At 35.1% G+C, this 25,825-nt stretch overlaps 1 protein-coding gene across 1 annotated transcript in view; it reads right to left on the bottom strand.

Moving 5' to 3' along the window:
* Nucleotides 1-25,825, bottom strand: part of SLC9C1 (solute carrier family 9 member C1) — a 94,453-nt gene that overhangs the window by 5,379 nt on the left and 63,249 nt on the right. The window contains exons 15-25 of the mRNA XM_065875864.1: nucleotides 23,992-24,187; nucleotides 20,374-20,562; nucleotides 19,180-19,329; nucleotides 17,231-17,282; nucleotides 15,855-16,003; nucleotides 12,024-12,149; nucleotides 10,787-10,885; nucleotides 10,085-10,258; nucleotides 7,154-7,285; nucleotides 6,835-7,020; nucleotides 5,242-5,365 (exon numbers count right to left, since the gene is read on the bottom strand). Coding sequence (XP_065731936.1) covers nucleotides 5,242-5,365; nucleotides 6,835-7,020; nucleotides 7,154-7,285; nucleotides 10,085-10,258; nucleotides 10,787-10,885; nucleotides 12,024-12,149; nucleotides 15,855-16,003; nucleotides 17,231-17,282; nucleotides 19,180-19,329; nucleotides 20,374-20,562; nucleotides 23,992-24,187 — 1,577 coding nt within the window. The remainder of the gene's footprint in view (nucleotides 1-5,241; nucleotides 5,366-6,834; nucleotides 7,021-7,153; nucleotides 7,286-10,084; nucleotides 10,259-10,786; nucleotides 10,886-12,023; nucleotides 12,150-15,854; nucleotides 16,004-17,230; nucleotides 17,283-19,179; nucleotides 19,330-20,373; nucleotides 20,563-23,991; nucleotides 24,188-25,825) is intronic.

Here is a 25,825-nt window from a genome sequence, read left to right as displayed (position 1 = left end):
TCATAGTGAAGATGATCCAGGACCTCTGAAAAAGAATGGAGGCAAACATCAATAAGATGCAAGAAATGTTTAACAAAGAGTTAGAAGAATTAAAGAACAAACAAACAGAGAAGAACAATGAAATAAATGAAATGAAAACTACACTAAAAGGAATCAATAGCAGAATAACTGAGGCAGAAGAATGGATAAGTGACCTGGAAGACAGAATGGTGCAATTCACTGTCATGGAACAGGATAAAGAAAAAAGAATGGAAAGAAATGAAGACAGCTTAAGAGACCTCTGATACAACATTAAATGCAACAACATTCACATTATAGGGGTCCCAGAAGGAGAAGAGACAGAGAAAGGACCCAAAAAATTATTTGAAGAGATTATAGTTGAAAACTTCCCTAACATGGGAAAGGAAATAGCCACCCAAGTCTAGGAAGTGCAGTGAGTTCCATACAAGATAAACCCAAGGAGAAACACGCCAAGACACATAGTAATCAAATTGGAAAAAATCAAAGACAAAGAAAAGTTATTGAAAGCAACAAGAGAAAAATGACAAATAACGTACAAGGGAACTCCAATAAGGTTAACAGCTGATTTCTCAGCAGAAACTCTACAAGCCAGAAGGGAGTGGCATGATATACTTAAAGTGATGAAAGGGAAGAACCTACAACTAAGATCACTATACCCAGCAAGGATCTCTTTCAGATTTGATGGAGAAATCAAAAGCTTTACAGAAAAGCAAAAACTAAGAGAATTCAGCACCACAAAATCAGCTCTAAAACAAATGCTAAAGGAACTTCTGTAAGTGGGAAACACAAGAGGAGAAAAGGACCCACAAAACAAACCCCAAACAATTAACAAAATGGTCATAGGAACATACATGTTGATAATTACCCTAAATGTGAATGGATTAAATGCTCCAACCAAAAGACACAGGCTTCCTGAATGGATACAAAACCAAGACCCATCTATATGCTCTCTACAAGAGACACACTTCAGACCTAGGGACACATACAGAATGAAAGTGAGGGGATGGAAAAAGATATTCCATGCATATGGAAATCAAAAGAAAGCTGGAGTAGCAATACACATATTAGATTTTAAAGTAAAGAATGTTACAAGAGACAATGAAGGACACTACATAATGATCAAGGGATCAATCCAAGAAGAAGATATAGCAATTATAAATATATATGCACCTAACATAGGAGCACCTCAGTACATAAGGCAACTGTTAACAGCTACAAAAGAGGAAATCGACAGTAACACAATAATAGTGGGGGACTTTAACACCTCACTTACACCAATGGATAGGTCATTCAAACAGAAAATTAATAAGGAAACACAAGCTTTACATCACATAAAAGACCAGATAGATTTAATCGATATTTATAGAACATTCCATCCAAAAACAGCAGATTACACTTTCTTCTCAAGTGCTCATGGAATCTTCTCCAGGATAGATCATATCTTGGGTAACAAATCAAGCCTTGGTAAATTTAAGAAAATTGAAATCATATCGAGTGTCTTTTATGACCACAACTCTATATGACTAGATATCAATTACAGGGAAAGAAATGTAAAAAACAGAAACACATGATTAAATGAGGCTGAACAATATGTTACTAAATAACCAAGAGATCACTGAAGACATCGAAGAGGAAACCAAAAAATACCTAGAGACAAATGACAAAGAAAACACAATGATCCAAAACCTATGGGATGCAGCAAAAGCAGTTCTAAGAGGGAAGTTTATAGCTATACAAGCCTACCTCAAGAAACAAGAAAAATCTCAAATAAACAATCTAACCTTACACCTAGGAACTAGAGAAAGAAGAACAAACAAAACCCAATGTTAGCAGAAGGAGAGAAATCATAAAGATCAGAGCAGAAATAAATGAAATAGAAACAAAGAATACAACAGCAAAGATCAATAAAACTAAAAGCTGTTTCTTTGAGAAGATAAACAAAATTTGTAAACCATTAGCCCGACTCATCAAGAAAAAGAGGGAGAGGACTCAAATTAATAAAATTAGAAAGGAAAAAGGAGAAGTTACAACAGACATTGCAGAAATACAAAGCATCCTAAGAGACTACTGCAAGCAACTCTATGCCAATAAAATGGACAACCTGGAAGAAATGGACAAATTTTTAGAAAGGTATAACCTTCCAAGACTGAACTCGGAAGAAATAGAAAATATGAACACAGCAATCACAAGTAATGAAATTGAAACTGTTATTAAAAATCTTCCAACAAACAAAAGTCCAGGACCAGATGCCTTCACAGGTGAATTCTATCAAACATTTAGACAAGAGCTAACACCCATCCTTCTCAACTCTTCCAAAAAATTGCAGCAGAAGAAACACTCCCAAACTCATTCTATGAGGCCACCATCACCCTGATACCAAAACCAGACAAAGATACTACAAAGAAAGAAAATTACAGACAAATATCACTGATGAATATAGATGCAAAAATACTCAACAAAATACTAGCAAACAGAACCCAACAACACATTAAAGGGATCATACACCATGATCAAGTGGGATTTATCCCACGGATGCAAGGATTCTTCAATATATGCAAATCAATCAATGTGATACACCATGTTAATTAATTGAAGAATAAAAACCACTTGATCATCTCAATAGATGCAGAAAAAGCTTTTGACAAAATTCAACACCGATTTATGATAAAAACTCTCCAGAAAGTGGGCATAGAGGGAAACTGCCTCAACATAATAAAGGCCATATACGACAAACCCACAGCAAACATCATTCTCAATGGTGAAAATCTGAAAGCATTTCCTCTAAGATCAGGAATAAGGCAAGGATGTCCACTCTCACCTTATTATTCAACAGCGTTTTGGAAGTCTTAGCCACGGAAATCAGAGAAGAAAAAGAAATAAAATAATGCAAGTAGGAAAAGAAGAAGTAAAACTGTCAGTGTTTGCAGATGATATGACACTATACATAGAGAATCCTAAAGATTCCACCAGAAAACTACTAGAGCTAATCAATGAATTTGGTAAAGTTGTAGGATACAAAATTAATGCATAGAAATCTCTTGCATTCCTATACACTAATGATGAAAATTTGAAAGAGAAACTAACGAAACACTCCCATTTACCACTGCAACAAAAAGAATAAAATACCTAGGAGTACACCTGCATAGGGAGACAAAAGACCTGTATGCAGAAAAGTATAAGACTCTGATGAAAGAAATTAAAGATGACACCAACAGATGGAGAGATATACTGTGTTCTTGGATTGGAACAATCAATATTGTGAAGACGACTATACTACCCAAAGCAATTTACAGATTCAATGAAATCCCTATCAAATTACCAATGGCATTTTTTATAGAACTAGAACAAAAAATCTTAAAATTTGTATGGAGACACAAAAGACCCTGAATAGCCAAAGCCGTCTTGAGGAAAAAAAATATAGCTGGAAGAATCAGACTCCCTGACTTCAGACTATACTAGAAAGCTGCAGTAATCAAGACAATATGGTACTGGCATGAAAACAGAAATATAGATCTATGGAACAAGATACAAAGCCCAGAGATAAACCCACACACCTATGGTTAACTAATCTATGACAAAGGAGGCAAGGATATACAATGGAGAAAAGACAGTCTCTTCAATAAGTGGTGATGGGAAAACTAGACAGCTACACGTAAAAGAATGAAATGAGAACACTCCCTAACACCATATACAAAATAAACTCAAAATGGATTAGAGACCTAAATGTAGGACCAGACACTATAAAACTCCTAGAGGAAAACATAGGAAGAACACTCTTTGACATAAATCACAGCAAGATCTTTTTTGATCCACCTCCTAGAGTAATGGAAATAAAAACAAAAATAAACAAATGGAACCTAATGAAACTTAAAAGCTTTTGCACAGCAAAGGAAACTACAAACAAGACCAAAAGACAACCCTCACGATGGGAGAAAATATTTGCAAATGAATCAATGGACAAAGGATCAATCTCCAAAATATATAAACAGCTCATGCAGCTCAATATTAAAAAAACAAACAACCCAATCCAAAATTGGGCAGAAGACCTAAATAGACATTTCTCCAAAGAAGACATACAGATGACCAAGAAGCACATGAAAAGCTGCTCAACATCACTAATTTTTAGAGAAATGCAAATCAAAACTACAATGAGGTGTCACCTCACACCAGTTAGAATGGGCATCATCAGAAAATCTGCAAACAACAAATGCTGGAGAGGGTGTGGAGAAAAGGGAACCCTCTTGTAATGTTGGCGGGAATGTAAATTGATACAGCCACTATGCAGAACGGTATGGAGTTTCCTTAAAAAGCTAAAAATAGAATTACCATATGATCCAGCAATCCCACTACTGGGCATATACCCAGAGAAAAGCATGATTCAAAAAGACATCTGCAGCCCAATGTTCGTTGTAGCACTATTTACAATAGCCAGGTCATGGAAGCAACAGCTGAATGGATAAAGAAGATGTGGTACATATATACAACGGAATATTACTCAGGCATAAAAAGGAACGAAATTGGGTCATTTGTGGAGACATGGATGGATCTAGAGACTGTCATACAGACTGAAGTAAGTCAGAAAGATAAAAACAAATATCGTATATTAACGCATATATGTGGAACCTAGAAAAATGGTACAGATGAACCAGTTTTCAGGGCAGAAATAGACACACAGATGTAGAGAATAAACGTATGGACACCAAGGGGGGAAAGCTGTGTGGGGTGGGGGTGGTGGTGTGATGAATTGGGCGATTGGGATGGACATGTATACACTGATGTGTATAAAACTGATGACTAATAAGAACCTGCTGTATAAAAAAATAAATAAAATTCGAAAAATTTTTAAAAAATAATAAAGTTATTTATTTAGTCACATGATTTATATCTCTGTTGTTCAGACAGTGCAAGAATATTTTCACTATTACTGCTGTATAAAATATTTTAACTTTTGGGATGAATTAGAAATTCCCTCGTTAATTACTTTTATACACAAATAATGTGTATAATATATATTATATGTGTTTGTTTTTATAGATTAAATATTAAAATTTCTAATAACTTAGATGTTCTCGGTTTTAATTCACACATTGGTTATCAAATATGGCAGTTAAAAGAATTCCTCAATACTCTAGGTAGAATGCATACAAGTTTCCAAATACATATAGGAGTATTTTACAAAAGGAAAGTAAGTTCCCAATTACTCAAAGAAATCTAACATACCTGATGCTACAGGATGAGCATGTTTACGTGAAGTTATATACTTTCTAGTGCTCCACCTGAATTTTTTTGAATTAATCGCAGTTTGAACAATTGTTACCTTTGTGAAATCTTCAGTGCCTTGTATCTGAAAGTTGACAGATTACAAGCTATATCATACAGTTGAATGTTTCTCTGTTAGGCTACTATCTCAGACCCTCTCTAAATATCTGGGCCTGAAAATTGACAGTAGCAATAGATATTAGATATCTTTAAATACCTGGATATGTTAGTTTTGTGAGAGTCAATATTCTACATACTTTCACTGATTTTTAATTATTTTGCTCATTTTTATTACAAATGAGAAAAATGATCGAGTTAATCATCAATGACCCTTTAAAATATCACCCAGAAAGTTTTTCTATGCGGCAGGAAGAAAGTTTGAAAATCAATGGATTTCAAGAAATCTTCCAACCTTGTGACTGTCTTCAATATGCTTTGCATAACATTGGTGCCCAAATCCACAGTGAGCAGAGTTTTATGCCTAGGAGAGTAGACAGGGTTGGGCAGGTTTGGGCTGCCTTGAGAATCTCTTACTTGGTCATCTAAATTCCCAACCAGCACCCCCCAACTAAGCTCTATTGTTATGTATTCAAGAATAGAGTTGGGGAGCACCATAGTTAAGAATAATGTTTTACTTCCTCTCACTTGGCATCAAATTGATGCTAGTGGCATCCACGTAGAAAATTTTCTTGTGACTGTTTCTCAGCTTAGAATTCCTCTTATTCCCACCTCAGTTTTTTCCTTGTGTCCCAAATCTACCTTTTAAGCACTTCTACCACAGCTGTTAATGTTTATTAATCTATTTATATATGTTTCTTTTCGCTTGGTTGAGAGATCTCTTGAGGGCAAGCTGAAAGTCTCATTCATCTTGACCACTTTAGCATCTAGCACTGTTTCTGTCATAGTTGCTTTTAAAAAATACCTGATTTAATTGACTCTAGGTCCCTCTTTCAAGTTACTTTCTTTAGCTGTATTTTATGTGCCCTCTGATTCCTCCTGACATGTGCCTCTCTTACTCTACACACACACAGACACACACATAATACAGTCTTACTTCTTTCTTTCTTCTCATGGCACAGCTTCTCATTTTAATTGGAAGGGTAACCCAACAGCTTAAATATGAGAAGCCCTTCATTTCTACATTCACTTTGAAAGTATCTGGGGAAATACCACTGGTACTCACTTCAGCATGGGACTGACAGAACATTTTTAGAGCACTGCTGTTACAGTCCAGAGAGAGTAGTCCTTCTGCAATATGTACATGAACTTAACAGGTCCTCTTTTGCTATTTACAGTTGCACCAAAATCTAACTGTGGTCAAAATGTATAGCTTGGCCTAATTCATTGACAGTGAATAGGAATAGCTTGGTGTTTGGGCTACCCAGTCCCAAAGCAATCAATTAATTATGTGTGTGTGTGTGTGTGTGTGTGTGTGTATGGAGGTGGTGGGGGAAAGGGAGAGAATGAGAAGGTGGAAAAGTGACAATTTTTCTAATATTAACACGTTGGACAAATGGCATATTGACCTGAAGATATGAATCAATATTTCTTTACCTGATGGCATGTTATAGGAATTAAGAAAGGAGCCTTATAAGCTTTTCGTAACTGACAATCTTCCACAGCTCCATGAATGAGGATGACATAAATTACGGTTTCATCATAGATATCAGTTTTGGTGTTCTTTGGTATATTTTTTACATAAACATTACAGAGTTTTAACTGCATCTTGTAATTCCAATCCTATAAGAAAAACACAATTTCACAGTCTATTGTTTATAAAGTTTAATATAAATTCCTAAATAGTTAATTTCTAACAAAACTTTAGGGCTATTTCACTCAGAAAGAAATACAATTTTATATAAACACCTCTTACCTCATAAGATAAATGTTCCCTGATTTTTTTGACAGTAATAGAAAGTCCAAGTTTTAGCCACATTTTATATTCAATGTGAGGACAGAATTGTTCAAAAGCTTCATACAAGTGATGTTTGGGAATAAAGTATGCCTGGAAAGAAGAGGATATCAATTCTTTTAAAGTCTTTTATTGAATTTCTTACAATATTGCTTCTGTTTTATGTTTTGGTTTTTTGGCCGCGAGGCATGTGGGATCTTAGTTTCCCAACCTGGGATGGAACCCACACTCCCTGCGTTGGGAGACGAAGTCTTAACCACCTGACTGCCAGGGAAGTCCCAGAGGATATCAGTTTAACATTTCATCCTGTGCACCCATGATTTAATGAAATGAGGTTTTCTCATTTATATATGTAACGTTAAAGCTAATAATTTAAATTATATAGCTTCATGTTATTTCCTGGAAACCTAATAAAATGTATCTATTTAGTAAATATTTGTGCAATCTTGTCATACACTAAGCACTAAAAGACTACATGATCCAATGAGAGGTTCTTTATTATTCTTACAGATTCTGAAAAAAATAGGAAACCAAGTATCAAAGATCATTTAACCTTTTCTAAAGACATAAGTATTTCTAAAAACACATTATTTGAGGGGAGCGAGTGTTTTGGTCAATAATAAAATGCGGATACTAACAATGAACAGACTATTGGCTATTAGGAATAAGCTGCTATGAATACAGAAGACACTGTGTGTGTTGGTTTTAATTTCTCTTAGTAAGTATCTATGAGTGGGGTTGCTGGGTAATAGGGTATGTGTGTATTTAACCTTATGAGAAACTGCCACACTGTTTTCAGATGAAGTTGTAACATTTTACCCTTTAACTAGCCATGTATGAGAATTTCAGTTGCTTCACATCCTTGCTAATACCCTGTGTTCAGTTTTTTTATTTTTAGCCAATGTAGTAGGTGTGTAGTGATAACTTATCATGATTTTAATTTGCATTTCTCTGAGAGCTAATGATATTGATTATCTCCTTCATGTGTTTATGGGCAATTTGTATATTCTTTTGTGAAGTATCTGTTCAAATCCTTTGCCCAATTTTAAAAATTGAAGCATAGTTGATTTACAATATTATACTAGCTTCAGGTGTACAACATAGTGATCCAGTATTATTATAGATTATACTCCATTTAAAGTTATTACAAAATATTGACTCTATTCCCTGTACTGTGCAATATATTTTTGTAGCTTATTTATTTTATACATAGTAGTTTGTACCTCTTAATCCTCTACCCTTATTTTGTCCCAACCCCTTCCCTCTCCCTATTGGTAACCACTAATTTTTTTTCTGTATCTGTGAGTCCATTTCTGTTTTGTCATATTAATTTGTTTGTTTTCTTTTTTTAGATTCCACATATAAGTGATAACTTATAGTATTTGTCTTTCTCTGACTTATTTCACTAAACATAATACCCTCCAGGTCCAACCATGTTGTTGCAAATGGCAGAATTTCATTCTTTTTTTATGGCTTAGTAATATTACCATCTATATGTATATAATATATATATAACCACTTAGGTTGCTTCCATGTCTTGGCTGTTATAAATAATACTGCTGTGAACACTGGGGTACATGTATCTTTTCGAATTAATGCTTTCATTTTCTTCATATACCTATCCAAGAGCAGAATTCCTGGATTATATGGTATCTCTATTTTTAGTTTTTAGGAACCTCCATACTGTTTTCCATAGTGGCAAAAATTTACATTCCGACAAACAGTGTACTAGGCGTTCCTTTATCCACATCCTCACCAACATTTGTTATTTACAGACTTTTTTTTTTTTCACTTTTTGACTGCACCTTGCAGTATGTGGGATCTTAGTTCCCCAACCAGGGATCAAACCTGGGGCCCCTACGGTGGAAGCACAGAGTCTTAAACACTGGACTGGCAGGGAAGTCCCATTGTTATTTGTAGACTTTTTAATGATAGACATTCTGACAGAGGTTTTATTACTTCATTAGGGATGGCAAAATGGAGATATTCTAATTCTGTCATTCTACATTTGTTAGCTGGAATTCTTCTACACAGAAGAATTTTTCAACATTTTTTTTTCTTTTTAGCTTCCTTGAAAGAGTTCATAGAGGAAAGGCAATATAAATGTTTAATTTTTTCTTTTTTAAAAGAAGCAATCCAGAATTCCCTGGTGGTCCAGTGGTTAGGACTCCGGGCTTCCACTGCCAGGGGTCTGGGTTTGACCCCTGGTTGGGGAACTAATATCCCGCAAGCTGCATAGCATGGCCTCCCTCCCCCCCCCAAAAAAAATATATATAGTAAAAAAATAATAAATAATACACGGTCCTTTCAAAAGAAAAAGAAGCAATCCATTTTCAGAGACATAAATTGATATCCTAGCAACCTTTATGGAATAAAAAAATAGGTGTCATTATCAACTTATGGGTTTTTATATATTTTGGAGATTCAATTATTTACAGTCATTATTTTTTCTGAGTTCACATTAGGCCAGTGGAAGCCTCTGCTGCTTTGAGGATTTTGTCCTCAATTGTGTGTCAGGAAACTTCCGTCCACTTTGCTCAACTTTTCTAGTAATAAACCCCAGCTCTTTGACTTATTCCCTTCCTTACCCTCCAAATTATGGTATTGATAGTTAACATATCCCATCTAATTTTCCCATGAGAGATCTCATATAACCAGTTTTTCTGGTTAAATCCTTGTTTCAATATAGTAGGTTAACTTTTACAAACCATTTTGTTAGGACATTATAGTGTGTTCATAAAATTTTATAACAAGTTTTATTTCTTTATCATCCATATTTTTTAAAAAATTGTCGCTAGACTGTAAACATATACAAGTACAAAAATAACCTTAAATTTTGTACTAGATATTTAACAAGGTACAACAGTAAGACATTAGGTGATGTTTTCTGACCTCCACTACAGTTTTGCAGGTGGCAGAATATTTCATAGGTTCATTAGTCAAGCAGTTTAGCTCTCCTATTATTGCCCCACTGATCACAAAGTCTGTGTAAGTTATTTGGTAATCTTTCTCCTCTGACTCCCAGATTATTTGGTCAATTCCCAAACCTGGCTTTGATCTTTGAAGCTGTTCAGGAACAAAGAAAGAAAAAAAATACATAGGCCAGTTAATTTACCAAAACTATTTAATTTATGGCTTTTTCCCCCTTTGATTTTAACAGTTTTAATATTTATATATTGTTTGAGAACATGTATTACTCATAACTTTTAAAGTGAATTTATTAAATTAGCAATGACTTGGAAAAAAAGCATTCTTAAATACTCTGATCTTTCTGATTCCACCTACTCACTCAACCTACACCTGTCTTAGAATGGCTAAAAGCCCAACTCAAACATAAGATAAATAACAATGTATATTATAACTTTCCAACTTAATGCTGATCCTTTGAGGTTTCTTGTTATCAATAGCAATGTATGGCTTAAAGGTGATGGCTGGTATTATCATTGTGTCTGAGGAAGAAAATTGTTGTTTGGGTAACAGCTGCTGTCCAAAAAAAGGAATAATGGAGTTCTTAACATTGAAAGGTATTTATTCTCTATTATGTAACTTTTTAACTAGTGCTCACAAGGGCATTTATAAGTGTCTCTGCCTTACCTTTACCATGCCTGAAATAATTACATAAATTCCTTGGGGCTCATCACCTTCTTCAAATATATCATTTCCACAATCAAATGTTACAACTCTGGATCTTTCCTAAAAAATATCACCAAGTATGTAAGCTATAAATAATATTTTAGTGGTGATTGGAGTTTACATTTTTTAAAAAGTTGTACATTTTTAAAGTAAATGTTACTTTGAAATATCTGAAATTTTGTGTTAGTAATAAATTTGTAAGAGAAGATAGGAATTATGGCTAACAAAAAGAAGAAGGTGGATATTCACAGGTATATGTAATTTCAGATGGGGTGTTCATACATAGATTAAAAAACAATCTAATCTAGGAATAAGAATGTAGTAGAAGGATGAAAATATTTCATTTGGATGAAAAATAGGACAGATAGAAGCTAATGGCACATATGTGTCTTATATATACTCGTGCTCTAAAGAACTGATGAAGTAATAAAAAAATTCATTCATTCAAAATATTTTAAGCAGGTGAAAAAAATATAATTTGTCTTTTGTTACTTATTTGATATAGAAAAAGATGTTAATAGAACAGGTTAAATCTGTTTATTTGTTCATCCCACAAACACTTATTGAACACCCGCTATGTGAGATGCTACATGGTAGGAGTTGAGTATTCAAAAGCTGGATGAGGTAAAAATTATAGTAGGGGAGAGAAATGTAAAGATAGTAATTGTAATATAATGTAATGATGCTATAATAAAGATATATAGTAACAGTGGTGATTCCTTTGGTCCTCCAAACTCTGGATGGACCATAGGATGTTCTTCTATTGGTGGGGTATTTGACTCTAAAGGCTGCTTTTCAGAGTACCTTTGGCGGGGGTGTTTCCAGAGAAGCAATACGCAGAGGAGGTTTGGGGGGAAAAAAATGAAAGCAAAGAGCATTTCAAGATAAGTAAATAGCACACACAGAGGAATGGACTTAAAGAACAGTATAAAGTTCTTGGGCCATGAGTGGTTCAGTATAAATAGAGTATGGGGTATATGACACATGGGTAACAGAAAGTAAAGATGGAGAGGTAGGCAGGAGGCAGATTGTGGGAGAACTTTGCATGTCATTCAAAGAGATTTTGATTTTATCTTACAGGTAATCAATGACATTTAGATAATTTAAAACTGAAGAGTATCATGGTTAAATCTTTACCTTTTAAAATATCATTTGCTGATACATTAGAGATAGTATTACTAGCAAATACAAATATTACCTGAATAAAGCTTATATGGTCTTGGTCTTTATCTAGCCATGGAATATGATAGAGCGCTTTGGCAACAGTAAGAGGTTTGTACATAGGTTGAAGATCAAGTATCTCTCTTTTTCTGGCCATTATTAACTAAAACCACAAAAGTTAAGAAAGGAGATGAACAAAATTGGTGTTCACAGAATGTTTAAAACAATTATGGTTTTATACTATTTCCTTTTCTTGCTCTTCTGAGATTTTTGTTCTTCCATGGAAACCTTCAACCTCTCCCGTTATAGCATTTTTCTATGTTATCATTATTCTGAAGTCACAGATTACTTTTAAAAGTAAAACTTATATGTCCATGACACTCTCTCACTTTGTCCCAGCTACCAAATGTAAAATAGATAGCTAGTGGGAAGCAGCCTCATAGCACAGGGAGATCAGCTCGGTGCTTTGTGACCACCTGGAGGGGTGGGATAGGGAGGGTGGGAGGGAGACGCAAGAGGGAGGGGATATGGGGATATATGTATATGTGTAGCTGATTCACTTTGTTATAAAGCAGAAACTAAGAAAAATAAATAAATCTTTTACCGAAGTATAGCGCATATGCAAAAAGTGCACAAATCATAAATGTCCATCAAAGAACATTTACCACATGAAAATATCTGCGTAACCAGCACCCAGATTAAAAAATAAAACATTTATTGAACCCTAGAATCCTCTCTTATGTTCTCTTCTAGTCATTACTCTACCCCAAATTAATCACTCTTTTTCTATTACCATAGTTTAGCTTTGTCTGGTTTTGAGCTTTATCTGCATGAAATCAACGAGTATGTACTAAGTTGTGTCTGGTTTCATTTGCTCAACATTATGTTTCTGAGATTCATCTATAATGTTGCAAGGAGCAAACATTCATTCATTTAATTTTCACTGTTGTGTAGTATTATGTTTTATGAATATACCACAGCTTTATTTATCTGTTGTTGATTGACATTTGGGCTGTTCCAGTTTTGGACTTTTGACATGCTGCAGTGAATACTTGTTTGCTGTACATATGTACTCATTTCTGTTGTATATATGGTTATATAATCTAATTTCTGGGTCTTAAGATATGTATATGTCCAAATTTAGTAGATTCTGCCAAATAATTTTCCAAAGTGATTGCATCAGTTTATATTCCCACTCTAATGTTCCAGTTGCCAACACTTGGTATTGCCAGTTTTTTAGGTTTTTTTTGTATTTTAAGTATTCTGATGGTTGTGTATTTGTATTTACTTTTGTGTTTAATTTGCATTAAGCTTATGATGATGATATTTGGCATCTTTTCTTATGTTTATTGGCCTCTAGAATATTCTCTGTTAGGAAGTGCCTGTTCAAATCTTTTGCTGATTTTTTTTAAAAAATGGATTTTCTGTCCTGTTCTTATTGATTTGTAAGATATTTTTATATATTCTGAACATGAGCACTTTTTTGGATATATTTATTTTGAAAATTTCCTCTACCTTTTTGTGGATTATCTTTTCATTATCTTGTAACCTTTTTTGTCTCTCATTTTCTGCATTACTGTCTTCTTTTGTATTTAGTTGATTTTCTGTAGTGAAACATTTAAAACTCCTTTCTCATTTATTTACATGTAATTCTTTAGTTATTTTCTTTTCTATTACCACAGGGGTTGCATTTAGCATCCTAGAATATAACACTCTAATTTGAATTTATAACAGTTTAACTTCCATAACATACAAAACTCTGCTCCTTTAACAGCTTCATCCCCATCCCTTGCAGTTGATGTCATAATATTACATCTTTATGTGTTGTCTGTCCAAAACACAAACTAAATATTTTTAAAAATGCATTCATCTCTTAAATATTACATTACAAGCCAAAGCTGTAATAATTCTAGCTTTCAGACTAATAATTACTTTAAAAATATATTACTCTCTTAAATCATGTAGAAAACAAAAAAAATGGAGTCAGACACAGTTATTACAATAATACTAGCTGTAATAATTGCCCATGTATTTACCTTTACTGAGATTTTTATTTCTTCATATGGGTTTGAGTTATTGTCCAGTGTCCTTTCACTTCAATCTTCATGACATGTTTTAGAATTTCTTTCAGGGCAGGTATAGTGGTAATGAACTCCCTCAGATTTTGTTTGTCTGAAAATGTCTTAATTTCCCTCTCACTTCTAAGGACATTTTTGCTGGATATAGGATTCTTAGTTGACTATTTTTTCTTTTAGTACTTTGTATATATCAGCCCATTTTCTTCTGGTCTCCAAAGTTTCTGATGAGAAATCTGCTGATAATCTTATTGAGGATCCTTTGTATGTGATGAATTTTTTCTCTATTGCTGATTTCAAAATTCTCTCTTTATCTTTCAGCAATTTGATTACAATGTGCCTTGATATGGGTCTATTTGAGTTCACCCTACTTGAAGTTCACTGAGCTTCCTGGATGTTAATATTCATGCCTTACATCAAATTTAGAAAGTTTTCAGCCAATATTTCTTTAAATTTCCTGTCTGTTCCTTTCTCTCTCTCTTGTCTTCTTGGGACATGTACATTGCATGTGTTGGTCCACTTGATGGTATCTCACAGGTCCCTTAGACTCTGCTCACTTTTCTTCTATTTTTTACTTTCTATTCCTCAGATGCTATAATTTCCATGGTCCTGTTTTCAAGGAGACTTATTTTTTTTTTTTTTTTGCCTTTTAGTTCTTGCCACGTGGTGTTATACATATTTTACCTTAGGTTCATTCTTAAGGATTTAGAGTTTTTAATTGCTATTGTGAATACAATATTTTTCCACGTTTTCTTTAGTTGTGGAATAATTTTGAAAGTTGATCTTGTTTCTGGAAACCCTATTGAATTATTTTATTGATCCTATATTATCAATTTTAAGTTAATTCTCTAGGGTTTTAGATTAAACAATCAATAGGCAATAACAGTTTTATTCTTTTTCCAAAACTTCCATCTCTCAAGTTCCTTTTATTTTTCTTCTTGATCTGGCTAAGACTTACAAGCACAGCATTCATTACCTGGAATGGTACTGTTCTTCTGACTTTAATGGGAATAATTCTAAATGTTTTGCCATCTAATACAATGTTTGCTTCAGATTTTTAATAGATACTTTTTATCCAGTTAAGGATGTTACTTCTTTTATTAGCCTTTGAACATTCTGAATGAGAGTTGGATTTTATCAAATGACTTTTCTTCTTTGATCTCTTAATAAGTGAGTTATATAGCTATTTTGGGAGACAAAACCTTCTTAGTCATAGTGTATTATGCCAGATTCAACTAGCTACTATTGTGTTAAAAAGTTGTATATATGTATTCACAAGTATAATAACTTTTTTTCCCTTATACTATTCTCGATTTGGGGAATAAATTTTATACTTACTGAATGAGTTGGGACCCTCTCTAACTTTTTACATGTCATAGTACCATTTAAATAACTTAAAGGAAATGTAATTAATTCTTACCCTATAATTGAGTGTTCTTATAAATCATAGTTTTTATGGAAAAAGTTGTTTGAGTGTCACAGGTAACTCCCAGGAACATATTGATACTCAGTTTAGCCTAGGATGAGGAATAGTTTCATTATACCTTTAGTCTGGGTGCAAAGCATAGAAAGAAGTTGTCCCTCACTATGGCAAGAAAGGAAAGGGAAGTTGACCAATAGAACTGCAGGAAGGAAACTCTCTCTGATAGGTGCTTTTCTTTAGACAACTATTTTAAGTTATATATTTATATTGCAGGAATGGCCTATATTGGAAAGAGCCAAAAGTAGGTTTGATGATCATAAATAACTATATATCAAGTAAGTATATTTGCTTTGAAAATATTCTACCATACCTTATTAATTTCAAAACCTTCAATTTTATGAAGAATTCCTTTTAACCTGAAAACTTTAACAATTTCTCTAGCCAAACTGAGCATGACATTAATCTCCTCCTTTGTTTTCATAGTGACAGCGATTTCTGGGTGGTCATACTCTAAGTAGCCTGAAAAATAACAAAATATTTTCAGAGGAAATAGGACATTGCTTAAATATTTCATGTGGACAGTAAGCTAATATTTCTTCTTTAAACTCATGGAGTATAACCTTCACCACAGGGAAATGTATCTCTCCCTGAAGAGGCCTCTACAATCAATCAAAATTCACCAGTAGTTACAGAATTCTGCCTGACATTTTCTTGTCGGCAGCCCATACCTGTGTCTAAGCCCGTGAAGGACAGACAGCCCTAGTCCTAGGATCAAAATTATACTGAAGCACCTATGCTGGACACTGAGAGGCTCTCCTGGGCTCTAGGTTTGGAGTTCATGACCCAATTTTTCATTCTGTTTAAATGAAGATTTCTGACTACAGACTGTGTGCTTAAATATGGCTTCTGATCAAGTTCTCTCACTCCTCCTGGGTCATTTCCACCTGTCCTGCCTGGGCATCTAGATCACTCATCTATGTTCTCCTGCCTGTCTGATGTGGATTCCTGGATGTCCATGAGAGTTTCATCCACTTAGGACTTTTTCTTGGTCATGACCTCTTGTCTGGCTTGACAACTATCTGCCATGCAAGATCTCTCATGCTTGGCCTCATTCCCAGGCTTGCTGTGTTCTTTTGTTGTCCACCATCTGGTACCAAACCCGCTTCTTCTCCATACACATAAACACTGTGCTATAGGGATGTGTCTGTCTCACTCCCAGGATTTGTGCTGCACTAGGACCATGAATTGGTGTGATTCAGAGAACAGGCTGTTGTCACGTTTGGGCACTGAGCCTTCTAGCAGTCACATCAGTGATCTGTGAGGCTCTGTTCCGATTTCAACTCGTTTTAAAGCCTAAATTGTCAGATGGCAACTCTGTGGCAAACGGAGGAAAAAATAGCTTCTTTCCTTGTGTTGCTCAGGAAGGTATGTTTGGAAGAAAACAGAATTTATAAGGTGAAAAAGACATGCATAAAGACAGGCATAACCATGGCGTGTTTTCTTTAAACAGAAATTAAAAGTCCTTCACTGTGGTATGAGGCAGAGAGAACAAATGTGGAGGGGTAATATTACACTATTCTCATCCAGTCAAAGATACGATCATGTTGATTGTTGAAGTTATTCATTTTATTATTGATAGTAAGTAGGTCTCCTCAAAGATCAGTTTCGTTATCAAAACCATTGCCTCTCTGAAGAAACGATGATAAGAGATGGTCATGTTAGATCTTTAGGGTGAGAGGTACCTACCTAGCTCTTTCATAGCATGTCCTGTATTCTTCGTTATCCTCCTTAATAACATCTACGGAACAAAAGAAATGTTTTGGGAGAAAAAACTGTTATAAAATGTCTTTACATTTGCAACTGATGAATTTTTAACCTAAATTAATAACTTTAGGGCTTCCCTGGTGGTGCAATGGTTAAGAATCCGCCTGCCAATGCCGGGGACATGGGTTCAAGCCCTGGTCCGGGAAGATCCCACATGCCGTGGAGCAATTAAGCCCATGCTCCACAACTACTGAGCCTGCGTGCCACAACGACTGAAGCCCGTGTGCCAAGAGCCTGTATTCCGCAACAAGAGAAGCCACTGCGATGAAAAGCCTGCACACTGCGATGAAGAGTAGCCCCCACTCACTGCAACTAGGGAAAGCCTGCAAGCAGCAACGTAGACCCAACGCAGCCAAAAATAAATAAATAAAATGAATAAAAAAAATAACTTTAAAGAAAAATATGATGGGGAACTTTTCAGGAATTAGAATTGAATTTTGTGCAATGAATTTTATTTTACTCTAGCAAGAGTGGTGGAGAGGATAAGAAGCGGCATTACCTAGGCTAATTTTGAGAAGCCTAAAGGTAAGTCATATATTTTTTCTTAAAGTAACTTACTTTAGGATATTATTGATTCTGAAAACTGCAGGCATGCTACTACTCTCCCATTCAATTTTTGATAGCTTCCAAATTTTGGAAACAGGTGTGGCTTTCAACCTTAAATGAGATAGAAGTTTTAACCAAACTGTGTGGGAGCAGAAATGAGGACTGAAACTGGCCAATATCTTAGAGATTCAAGTCCTTCTGTATTTTCTACTGTGTATCCTCAATGTGAGTGGTTATAAAAGGTAATAAAATTCAGCAAAATAGTTTTATAGTTATAGGTGGTGAAGAGAGAAAAGATACAGCTCTTTGTATTCAACTACATATTGAGTGTCAATGTTCTCAAGTACAAAGCTTTGGGCATATAGCATATAGAATATAGCATTCAGGGCTTCCCTGGTGGCGCAGTGGTTGAGAGTCCGCTTGCCGATGCAGGGGACACGGGTTCGTGCCCCGGTCCGGGAAGATCCCACGTGCCGCGGAGCGGCTGGGCCCGTGAGCCATGGTCTCTGAGCCTGCACGTCCGGAGCCTGTGCCCCGCAACGGGAGAGGCCACAACAGTGAGAGGCCCGCGTACCGCAAAAAAAAAAAAAAAAAAGACTATAGCATTCAAATGTTCTAAATTATCTTGAAAGGTGACTGCTTAATTCCACATAGCTGGCAAATTTGTGGGGACATATAATCTGCCTAATTGAGAAAATGAAAAATAAGGTCTAGAACTTAGGCCCTAGCATTCTCTTTGCTGTTTATTAGCTATGTGTGTGACTTTGGGCATAATCATTTAACCTCTCTTGGCTTCATTTTTCTCATCTGTGTAATGAGAGAATTAGATGTGGTTTCCCTCTAAGTAAGATATTGGTACTCCTTTCCATTTGCCATATCCCCATCCTTTACTTCTTTCATTATTTACTGTGGGAAAATCAGGGATATAGAGAAATAGAAGGAGCCTTTGGGAATTATGAGGAAGGTCCGTTGGCTTAACCCTGCCATCACTTATCGTCCTCCAATATTTCCTATTTAATGCATCTGTAGCCTGACAGATCCTGGAACTTGCATTGAGAGAAGCTGACCGCTGCACACAGGTTTCATGACAGCTCCACAAGGACAAAAGGATGTGATCCAAGAGCCTCATAACTTGTTAATATGGCATAGACACTTCAGTAAGGAGCCTTTTGAGTAATCTAAATGTTGATCAGTTTCAGTTTTTACAGACAATTCTTAGCAAACCAGGAATCAAAGGTCATATACAGACAGAAGACATGATGGGTGAGGGAGACTGAGGGGTGAGGAACATAAACCATTTTCTTAGTATTTAAAGTTTTCCTCACCTGTTTAACCTGTTTAGAACTGGCAATCTTATCAATTATAGTCATTATGTCTGCTTCACCTTGGATATATCCTTTTAGTATAGCATACTTGAAGGACATCTGATGACTCATCTTTTTATCTAATATCTGCAACAACTTTGGTGTTACGAGCTAAAAAACAGGACCACTATTTAATATAAATTGTACAAATTATAGTTGATTTTATGTTGGTTAGTTTAAAATAGGTATTAATAAAAAATGATATGCTCTCAATGGTAACTATAGTAACTTGTCAAGATTCTTGGTTATTTTATTCATAGTATCTCTATAATTTCATGGCTAGAGCTATTTCCCCATAACTAATAATATTAGATGTCTCTGTGAGGTTAAGACTTTATTCTTTACTTATTTCCCTTAGAGAGAATTGCATGCTATTTTCAACTGGTTTAAATTCTTGGAAAACAATGTGATTAATCTTCTGGGCTTAGGCCATAAAATGACCGTCTATAAAGTACTGTCACTTTTACCTGCTAAACCTCCCACTAAACTTTTCACTAGATGGTTCATTTGAGTGAGAGTCCACCACAACTATACTCCCTGTTTGACCCCACAATTAACTTTTCATTGTTTCTTTGCTGAGGGTTATCTGTTACCCTTGTACAGTCTCCTAACTTCAGCAGGGTTGGCTGATCCCTAAGTCCATGCTCCATAATCTCCACACTCATATAGAAATAAATAACTACTCATTATACTTGTTATAGGAAGACATTAATTAGACAGTCAAAGGTCATTTTTGATGCTGTGATTTTATAATATTATGAGTTTATATAACACAAAATGTGTATTTTTCTGTTTCTTAATTTGTATAAATGTATACTATTTGCTTTGTCGCTACATGGTTTGTTTTGTTGATTTCAATCATTTATTTCAGGTATTCATAAGAATAAACATTACTTTGGAGTTTTCATGTGCTCTCTATTCAAAGGAGAAGCTGTGATGAGTATTTCTGTACTTTCATGTGCTAAACAAATTTCTAATATAACTTGGATATTCATAATATAATCTGTTATAAAATTTAATTTGTCAAAGGGATCTAAAATATAAACATCAGCCCAACAGAAAGTGGAAACCATAACACTAGTAAACTGATTTTAGTCCATATTTCATGAAGCAGTCAGGAGCAGTTTGAAACTGCATGATTTAATAGTTCTTTACCTTCAAAATACGTAGAATGCGAAGAAATCGAACAACTTTTATAAAGATCACTGTTTGAATCAAATCAAAAGTCTGATAATTAATGAAATTTGTCTCAGTAAGCATTACATCTATGATGCCAATTAATGTAGTTGTTAACTCAAATAGATTCCAGGCATGTAAAAAATATTCCTTCTTCATTGCTGCTATCTGTCGATTTAAAAAGAAATTATATTATCTTATTTGTTTTTGCTTTTACTACACCATTTTCCATAATAACTGAAACATTACTAGTTAGGTTTTTCTCTGATCTACCTTAAGATTCTACTTGTCTAAAATACTAGGAAGTGATCATATCAACTTGAAATTAAATGGTTAAAATATTGAAATATCTATTCCAAGAGATAAAATATTCAAAATACCTACTAACTTATTAATTCATTCTTTATTTATTTAAAAAAATTTTATTGAAAACCTACTATAACTAAGAGAGTAGGAGAGGTCAAAAATGATTGTGGAATCCAGCCTGGGAAATTAGGTTTCCAGGGGAATTTTGAAGCAAGAGTAGGTTTAGAGATGATACATTTGTTTTGAATATGCTGTTTGAGATGTTTGCACAGTATTTTATTGAAGAGATCCAGTCATCAGTTGTCTATATGATCTGAGGCTCGGAATAAAATCTGAGCTGGAGACATGAGTTTGGGAATCATTAGACTATGAATGGTAGTTGATGCCAGGGAAGTGGTTGAGATAGCCTGACCCATGAGGCCCTTTATTATTTAATTCACGTCTGTGTCTCCTGTCTCATTTTCCATATCCTCCTCACAGATTTAACATCTCTCCAATCTGCATCGTGACCAACCCATCCCTAAGCTCCTGTCATTAGGAATATTGTTCCTTGTATGTGTCACATTGTTGCTTCTAAGTGTTCCCTTGTTCTTGTTGTCCACTCACATACTCCCTACTTTGACTCCTATTCATTATTCAGAATTCAACTCAAGCATCTCCTTTCCTTAATAGCCTTCCTTCTCTAAACCTACTATTCTGTGTAAGGAACTCCGTTTTTTTCCCATAGCACCCTGTGTAGGTCTCTATCATAACACTTAAGATACTGATTTGTAAATTTGATTAATTTGTATTTTTTAGCAGCCTGATCCCCCTACTCACTATGATTCAGAGACTGTAGGAGACAGACCTATTTACGCCAGGGAAAGCATAAGTTCGATTACAAATTAAGAAACTGTCATGCTTGTTTGTAAACAGACTGTTGTGTGTTTAGTGGTATAGAGTCATTTCCCTTGAGTCTGCTCACATTTGGCGGGGCTGAGGAAATTCAGTGTCTGAATCTAGGGAGCAGAAGACCAGATCCTGGTCTTGTGAGGTCCTGCTCAAGGCACCATTCAGCTACTGTAGATGCCTCATTTCCTTCTTATTGAAACAGAATATAGGTTAGATCATTCTCTTAGGAACTTGAAAGAACTGGTATCAACAGTAAGACTTTATCCAGATGCCCAGTATTTGGAAACGTGAAGGAGATTTTTGGAGGTCAATAGAATACAGCCACAGGAGAGGAAGAGCTTAGTATAAAAGGATAGTGTAGGCTTCAAAGGAAGAGGGGTTTGTTAAATATAAGGCTGTTAAAGAATGGTTAGAAATTCGGGTAATGGAAGACTCCAGCACTCAGATATAGAAGAGTGATTACCCTTCCTCTGAGAAAGTTTCAAAAGATCCATTACTCTAATAGGTTGAGGAGTGTTTTGGGAAAAGTTTGAAAATACAAGAAGGAAAGTTTAAGGTAGAATTGTGTATTAGAAAGAACACAAACTTTGAGGGGTTGGATCCAAACTCTACTATCATTAGCTATGTGACCTTAAACAGCTTCTCAGAGACTCAGGTCCCTCATCTGTAAAATGCAAGTCATAATATATATCTACATTAAAGTGTTAACTTAAGAATTTGAAATGTTATAATTGCAATGATACCTGGTACCTTAGTGATCATTTATTATTGTTGTTATTAACATAATGAATATTTTAATAGGCATAGTACAAAGGGGGCAGAACTGAACTTGTGTAGAAAAGACAGCAAAGAAAATAAGTGAAGGCAAGCTTGTAAATCGGGCAGTGAAGATGAATCCTGAGTTAAATAGAAGGGAGAGACAAGAACAGAGTTGCACATTTGGGAGTAACCTCTTAGCTATGAAGTGTAGCGATGTCTCTGCAGTCCTGTTCTGCTCTCTTAAGTGGACCTGACTGAAGGAGCTATGGCTATGCACAGTTGTGACAGAAGCTTAAACCTGGCAAAGTACAAAGACCACAGAGCTGGAGGGATCATTTCCTCTCATTTAGGCCAACCCTGATATCTTACAGAAGAAGAAACTAAGGTTGGGAACAGTTTAGTGACTTGGTGAACAGCTAACTGTCTGTCAGAGAAAACCAAAACCAGAGCCAAGTTTGCTGCATCCCAGCTCGGTGTTCTTTCCACTATAGTACATATTAAGTGATTTTAGGGAATCCTTTACTCACACTCACCCTGGTACTAACCCTAACCCTAATTGCTTTATTTCTTCTTAATTAGGTGACATCTCCTATGGTCGTTCCAACTAATTGGAATTTATTACATACAATGTGATTGAATGTGAAGCCATTCCCCTCTCCCCACCAATCACAGCTCTGCAGTAGCATTTTAATTTTCCAGTAACGATTCGAGATTTCATCCACTTTGTTTGAATATCATATATGATTCTTCTATTTAAATCGTCTGGCTAAAAATATTTTATATTACAACTTGATCCATATGACACAATACTATTATCAGTTTGTGGACCCATCAATACATTTCCATCATTTAACAACCACTTTTATACTGGATTTAACAAATCAAATTATGAAATGTTTTTCAAGTATAAATGAATTTCTATCAATCTACTTATCCATCTGTTTATCTATCTAGTATAAAAACAATAAAATGGGACTTCCCTAGTGCCGCAGTGGTTAAGAATCCACCTGCCAATTCAGGGGACACAGGTTCAAGCCCTGGTCCGGGAAGGTCCCACATGCCGTGGAGCAACTAAGCCCATGTGCCACAACACTGAGCCCACATGCCACAAGTACTGAAGCCTGCACACCTAGAGCCTGTGCTCTGCAACAAGAGAAGCCACTGCAATGAGAAGGCCTCGCACCGCAACGAAGAGTAGCCCCAGCACGCCACAACTAGAGAAAGCCGGCGTGCAGCAACGAAGACCCAAAGCAGCCAAAAATAAAGAAGGAAAGAAAGGAAGAAAGAAAGAAAAAATCTTCCATTAAAAAAAATAAATAAAATGAACATCCAGGTGCTCACCTCTCTGCTAAGTTAAAGAACTTTGCCAATACCTTTTTAACTCACTCTGCATCCCTTTGACACACACTAATTAAAAATCTGCAAATACAAAATCAATCCTTAAAGTATGAATATTTTCTATTGTCACCCTAAAATCACCTTTAAAGAATAAATTTGTTTGAGGAGTGAGGGAGAATCTTATACACTCCTTTGGAAAACTGTCTGTAGCTAGTGTTGAAAAATGAAATTAGGAAATCACCCTGTTAGACATATCACACACACACACACACAACACACACACAAAATCACATTTTAGCTTACCTTAAGTAGTGCCTCCGTGATATAAAATGCAAGAAAAGAGTAGTTAGCATATGCTAATTCAAGCTCATAGATAGCGTTTAACACAGATATCCAAGAAATTATAATAGGAAACATATTCATTACTATCACAAGGTATCCGACATACTCAAATTCATCAGTAAATACTATTTTATGACATACACGAAGAAAGCAATGTCTGTAAAAAAAAAAAAAAGATAGCTTTATCTGATAAAATAATTACACTGAATTAATTTCAATGTATGCTCAGTTCTGTCCTAATCATCAATAGCTACAAAGCCCAGCTTAATTCTGAGAAGTAGCTGTCACTACCATACACTTTCTGGCATCCTACTTCATATACTTTCCTTTAATTTCTTCCTCTGCTAAATATCTTCAGGCTGGTTTCCCCTCTTTCTCACTTTCCTCACCTCTCATTCATTTTTACTTATACTTTTAGTAGAAATACTTCAGATCATAAGACAGGGATAATTCAAATTGGAAATATTAAAAAAAAACAAAGCAAATCTCTCCCACCTTCTAATAATTTCACTTCTCAGAGATGGCTACTATTACGTTTGAATATTTTTCCAATATTTTTGTTTATATAATCATGTTTATAAATACAAAAGGAATTATATCATACATATTGTTCTATAACCTGTTTTTTTTTTTTTCTCTTAGCAATGGATCATGAGCATTTTTCCTTGTCAAGGCATATAATCTGGAACAAATCCCAGCATGTGTGGTAGTGGAACAGGTTAGGTCGTATTTTATCAAAAACTTTAAATTAACATACATGCTTTGAAAAATTATTTTTATACTGAGTATGCTAGACAGAATTGTGGGTGAGAGGAATTACTTAATGTATTTTTAATTTTATTTTTAAATTATTCAATTAGTATAATAATGCATTATTATTGCTAAAACTCAAATGAAATTATTGATCAATTATTGATTGAAGAGTGGGTAAGTGCTGGATTACTTCTCTATTCTTAGAGGTAGATCCACGTTACGCAGGACCTGAAATTTTTACAATTTGGAGCCCTGTCTAAGGAAAAGAAGATGAAATTACGAATACGTATATGATGCTGTCATCAAATTGCAAAAATCCTCCAAGGCCTCAGGCAGTGCCAGTGTGAGGGAGGAGCCATAGAGTGTAAGCTTTGTTAAGTTTATGGTAACACTGCCTTTGCCCTTCTCAGCCCTCTCTCCAGACTGTTTTTCTTTTCTATTTTTTTAAAAATTCAGCCATATTAAGGTATAACTGGCATAAAAAATTGTAGATATTGAAAGTGTACATCATATATACATGTATATATACAATACAATGTATATACATATACATTGTGAAAGGATTCCCCCCATCTAGTTGATTAACACATCCATCACCTCACATAACTCTTTTTTGGGGGTGTGACCATTTAAGTTCTACTCTCTAGCAAATTTCAGTTATAAAGTACAGTGTTCTCAATTATAGTCACCATGTCTTACATTAGATCTTCAGGCATTATTCACCTTATAGCTGAAAGTTTGTAACCTTCTACCAATCCCTATTTCCCCAAACCCTCAGCTCTGGTTTCTACTCTCTGTTTCTATGAGTTGACTGTCTTTTTTTTAATGAATAAATTAACTAATTTATTTTTGGCTCTGTTGGGTCTTTGTTGCTGTGCACAGGCTTTCTCTAGTTATGGCGAGGAGGGGTTACTCTTTGTTGTGGTGCACGGGCTTCTCATTGTGGTGGCTTCTCTTGTTGCAGAGCATGGGGTCTAGGTACGCAGGCTTCAGTAGTTGCAGCATGCAGGCTCAGTAGTTGTGGCACACGGGCTTAGTTGCT

Source organism: Phocoena phocoena, chromosome 4 (genome assembly GCF_963924675.1).
Source record: "Phocoena phocoena chromosome 4, mPhoPho1.1, whole genome shotgun sequence".
Taxonomy (NCBI): Eukaryota; Metazoa; Chordata; class Mammalia; order Artiodactyla; family Phocoenidae; genus Phocoena; species Phocoena phocoena.
Note: the sequence above shows the minus strand (reverse complement) of the source record. Positions and strands in the feature narration are given on the sequence as shown.